Below are 4362 nucleotides of genomic sequence, written 5' to 3'. Positions count from 1 at the left end.
GCAGGGATACGGAACTGAAACTTGATGACCTTGACACTGACAGGCACGATCGGTTCGACTTCCTTACCGCTGTTTCGATCTTATCCCAGCCTGAAGATAATTAGATGAACTCAGATATTAAAAACAACTTCAAAAATCTAAAGAAGCAATCAAAAAGTCTTTTACAACCACTCCTACGCATAAATACATCAACTTTCAACATAAACCGAATTATTGACCAGTTAAATATTAGTCTATTTTATACAGCTGGGACTATCTAATGAAATATGAGATTCGATGATAATACAACATAAATAAGAAGGTGAGATACTTTTTAAAGAAACTCACATAATCAGGGTAGTTGACGTGTGAAGAGAAGCGTAAAGTTTTTGTCCTGTGAAGAAAAGTAAGTGCCACAAGTAAGTATGTAAAAAACCGTTTATACGCTTTTTTTATAAGAATGGTGTTTTTCCAATTCATCATGAATATTCTTAACTTTTTGAGCAAAAATTTAGCATTTTTGTTCAACCTGGGCATTTCAAGCTACCTCAAACCTACCCCAAAGAAAATAAATTCAGTTATTACTTTCGGTTCAACGTTTCATGTACATCAGCAAGAAGTAGTAAAAATTCTTTTTTTCTTTTCTAGACTTTCATCATTGTATTTTACAAGCCTCTAACAGTAATTCTTTTTGTTTACTAAATCATCAAGGAAATCCAAGATGGCCCTGGCAGTTGCTTATATCCTGTTGTCCATGGCAGCAACCATTAACACCCAACAACCTAACGATGATTCGAACCCCAACCTCATGGCAGCCATGACAGGTTATAATATCTTAAAAGGAAACCCATTCTCAATGAACGCTTTACATGACCCAGGATTCCTGGCATCTTATATCTTTAACCCATACACCAGTAGTGGCGGACCACCAGGAATGGGCGATGGTTCGAGGCAGTTACACCCGGGCGTCACAGTGAGAAACATTCGACAATGCGATTTGAGTTTGACCACTGATACAATCACCACCATGAAAGAATATCAACGACAGGTGAAATTCATATATTTTTTAATATGATACTCCGGTAGGGGGAGTCAGGCAAATTAACCGAGGATGTTTTTCAAGATTGCAGAAATACACTGAAAGCGTGGACTTTTTCATAAAGGGCGGAAGTTTCTAATTTTACCGAAAATTCAGATTTTTTTAAGGGTGCGATTCTAGAAGCCGTTTTTTGCCGCACACACCGTCAGTTGGTAAACCCACTGCCTCTCCCCCCGGGGTTGTCTGTACACAAACCCAGTATCTACAGCTAATTTCAAATTTCATTGCCGTAGATGGTCTGTTGTCATCGTCTTTTCTCATTTGAGATTTTTCAAACCGACCGCTGCGATGGAGTATTGGTGAGAGAGGGGCTATTTATAAATCATACTTCATCGCAGAGGTCTCCGTACGGGAATTTCTTTATCAAACAGGCAATGCGCACAGAGTGTATTACGAAGCGATAAAACATGTGATGCACTCTGGTAAAGAGTACCCCCGGGTGATACTATAAACAATAAACCAGTACTTTTTCAAGGTCCATTTCCAAACTGGAATCCAACAAATTCAGCAATCTTCTTATACTTATACAGTAAGAACCAAGTATCAGTTCCTTAATCACCAAATTACAAACTACGGTTTCTTTCCTTTCCGAAAATGAGGCGAGAAATTTAATTCAATTGACTTTATTTTGTTTCGGTAAAAGGAACAAGAAACATAGGAACCTTTTCCTTACTTTTGATCATAAGTTTTAAATCAAAATTCTTTGCTTCTTCTTAATTAAGGTTACCACGGAAACATCAGCTGGCATGGAGTTTGCCAGTAACGTTGAAGCAGATGTCCAAGCATCAGTGAATGGGATTGGTATCGACACCACAGTTCCTCCACTGGTCAAAAGTTCCTTCTCCGCAAGCAACAGTTTCAGAGAAAGTGAAAAATTCTTCTCACAAAACAAAGGTGTTGTTACACTCAATGATGCAACTTGTACCTCCTATACGGCCGTCATCTCAGCATACAACCCACCACCTTTCTCCGATAACTTCTTGAAAGCCCTTGATGTTCTTCATAGAACAAGTTTTAAAACTGAGGCAGAAAAAGATCGTGAATTTTATCGTTTTATTGACAACTTTGGTACACATTTCCTGTCACATGCGACAATGGGTGCACGGTTAGCCATCACACGAAAGTACACTTCGGAGGAATATTCAAACTCAAAAGACGAAGCAATAAAGGACTGCAATGTTCAACAACTTTCAGTATTTTTCGGACAACAAGTTGACAGCAAATTGGATCACTGCAAAGCTGTTGATAAATCATCAAGCTCAAAGATCGAAAATATCTACGAGCGTGAATTCATCTCCAGCTACGGTAGTAAACCAGCGAAAGATCTAGTTGATTGGTCAACGCAAGACTTCCCAAACCCCTTACCAGTCCGTATGACATTAAGACCGATCCTTAATCTCTTCGGTACAACCTATATGAAACATCCATCAGTGAAACGCCTTCATATCCAACCAAAAACCATTTTGAAATGGATTGCACCACGTTACTATAACTTCTGCAATAAATACAAAAACATCTTGGGCGTCAAAACCTGCAATGCTGAAGCAGTCAAAGGGTGTGGCTGGAGTGATACATGCAACCGTAGGTCACAACACTGTATCAACGACAAGACGAATCCTAACGGATACAGATGTTGTGATATCAAGCAGTGTGCTGACCAGCCATGTAAGTATGGAACGTGTCACGTCTCAGGCAAATGTTCATACGTCTGCAAATGTAGATGGGGCTATACAGGCAAACATTGTGAGCACGAAATCCTTACAGCATCCAGTCTGGAAATGGGTACTGATATTCTGATCGCAGCTAACCGGTACTTGTCACATGACCAAATGGCAAAGAACATTCAATTGTCTTTAATAAAGCACTATGGAATCAAATTCACAGTTCTGGTATATGATGATGTTTACGGGTATGGATTACACAACGTCCAGGGAACGCAATTTTACAGCAATTTCAGAGAATGGGGACACAATGTGGTTGTCGGCTACTCACAAAATGATTTAGAATCAACACCAGAACAAATGGCCATGATCAAATGGAGATTATTAGGAGCTGTCTTGAATCAAGGATGTCATTCGTCAACTATCGTTGAAAAGGTGAAGGATTTGCTGCATAAGTATGATATACCTTACAGTATGATCTTTTCAACTCCATGGGGAAATAAATTGCGTGCATACTCAGATGTGGAATCTACATATTTCTTGAACTACGACTGTGGCGTTGGAAAGAAAGCCTCAATCGCTGTAATGCTAAGATGAATTTCTTTTTAATAAATCTGTAAACTAATATAAGAGTACTCATGTATTGTGATAATGTAATAATCTGCATGAAATAAAACATTCATAAGAAATAGCTCGAATCGAACTTTACCTTCTTTTGTTTATGTACTGCTACAATCATGGTCGTTATATTTGAGAAAAAAGGGAAATCCACCGGGAAGTTTTGAAACCACAATCGATTTGTAAGTGCTCTAAAGTAGGTTGAAAGGGTTTTAACTCTGAGTTTTAACATGAGACTTAAGACTTAGGAGGACCTCAGGATATGAGGATCCAAATGTTCAAAAATGGTCAAATAAGGCTCATAATATAGCCTGGGGGATTATAAACCGGAGCCAAATTGAAATATCCGATTAAATTTGAGAGATGGTCCAAAATCTACTTTCTCGCCCGAACTCCAAATTTCGAAAAACGAGGAAATAAGCTTAATTCTCAATAGATTTCGACCATGATTGTACGAAAGGACAAGAAAAGTCTTTAGAGCAAGATTTAGAAGAAATGTTGCAGAATTATTAATACCAATCATTGTTCGTTGCGAACAGGGCGTGCGGTCAGACAAAGGAAGAAAATGTAGCATGGTCTATAGGTGTGTTCCTCTGGACAAGCATTCAGGTAGTTCTACACCTTTTTAAAACCTTTGGATGTTCTTAACTTTTTGAGTTATAAGGCTATAATTTTCTTGAAAAATATTCTTCTTTTCATCATTTTGTGAGTATTTTTGTGTATTTTCCAAAGAATAATTTATATTATAAGTATATGTAATCACATGATAACGAGTGCAATTCGAATATAATTGCACGAGTGATTTTTTTTGTTATTAATTTTCCGAGTCCGAAAGGACGAGGAAAATTCGAAACAAAAAAATCACGAGTGCAATTTTCGAATTGTACGAGTTATTATGTGATTACGAGCTAATCGCACAATGGCTTTCACTACTTTTTCCCAGTTAGGAAAGTAAATTACAGAAATTATACTGAGAGTTTTATATTTTTCTCTTCTCTTTATGTC

At 37.7% G+C, this 4362-nt stretch overlaps 1 protein-coding gene across 2 annotated transcripts; it reads left to right on the top strand.

The window, feature by feature from the left end:
- Positions 1–326: 326 nt before the first annotated feature.
- LOC136818762 (uncharacterized) lies at positions 327–3343 on the top strand. Of its 2 annotated transcripts, none has more exons than XM_067075001.1 (3): positions 327–385; positions 691–1027; positions 1801–3343. In XM_067075001.1, the coding sequence occupies exons 2-3, from the start codon at positions 701–703 to the stop codon at positions 3334–3336; spliced, it is 1863 nt and encodes a 620-aa protein (XP_066931102.1). In that variant the 5' UTR covers positions 327–385; positions 691–700; the 3' UTR covers positions 3337–3343. The 2 variants fall into 2 exon arrangements, with proteins under 2 accessions (XP_066931102.1, XP_066931103.1); XM_067075002.1 differs by having other exon boundaries at positions 335–398.
- Positions 3344–4362: the final 1019 nt, after the last annotated feature.

The sequence above is a fragment of the Clytia hemisphaerica genome, unplaced genomic scaffold (genome assembly GCF_902728285.1).
Source record: "Clytia hemisphaerica strain Z4C2 unplaced genomic scaffold, Clytia hemisphaerica genome assembly, whole genome shotgun sequence".
Classification (NCBI taxonomy): domain Eukaryota; kingdom Metazoa; phylum Cnidaria; class Hydrozoa; order Leptothecata; family Clytiidae; genus Clytia; species Clytia hemisphaerica.
Note: the sequence above shows the minus strand (reverse complement) of the source record. Positions and strands in the feature narration are given on the sequence as shown.

Excerpts from the sequence above, each read along its gene's own strand:
- LOC136818762 (XM_067075001.1), top strand. The coding sequence starts at position 701 with ATGGCCCTGGCAGTTGCTTATATCCTGTTGTCCATGGCAGCAACCATT. Across the intron at positions 1,028-1,800 it reads TGAAAGAATATCAACGACAG|GTTACCACGGAAACATCAGC; the intron begins GTGAAATTCATA and ends TTCTTAATTAAG.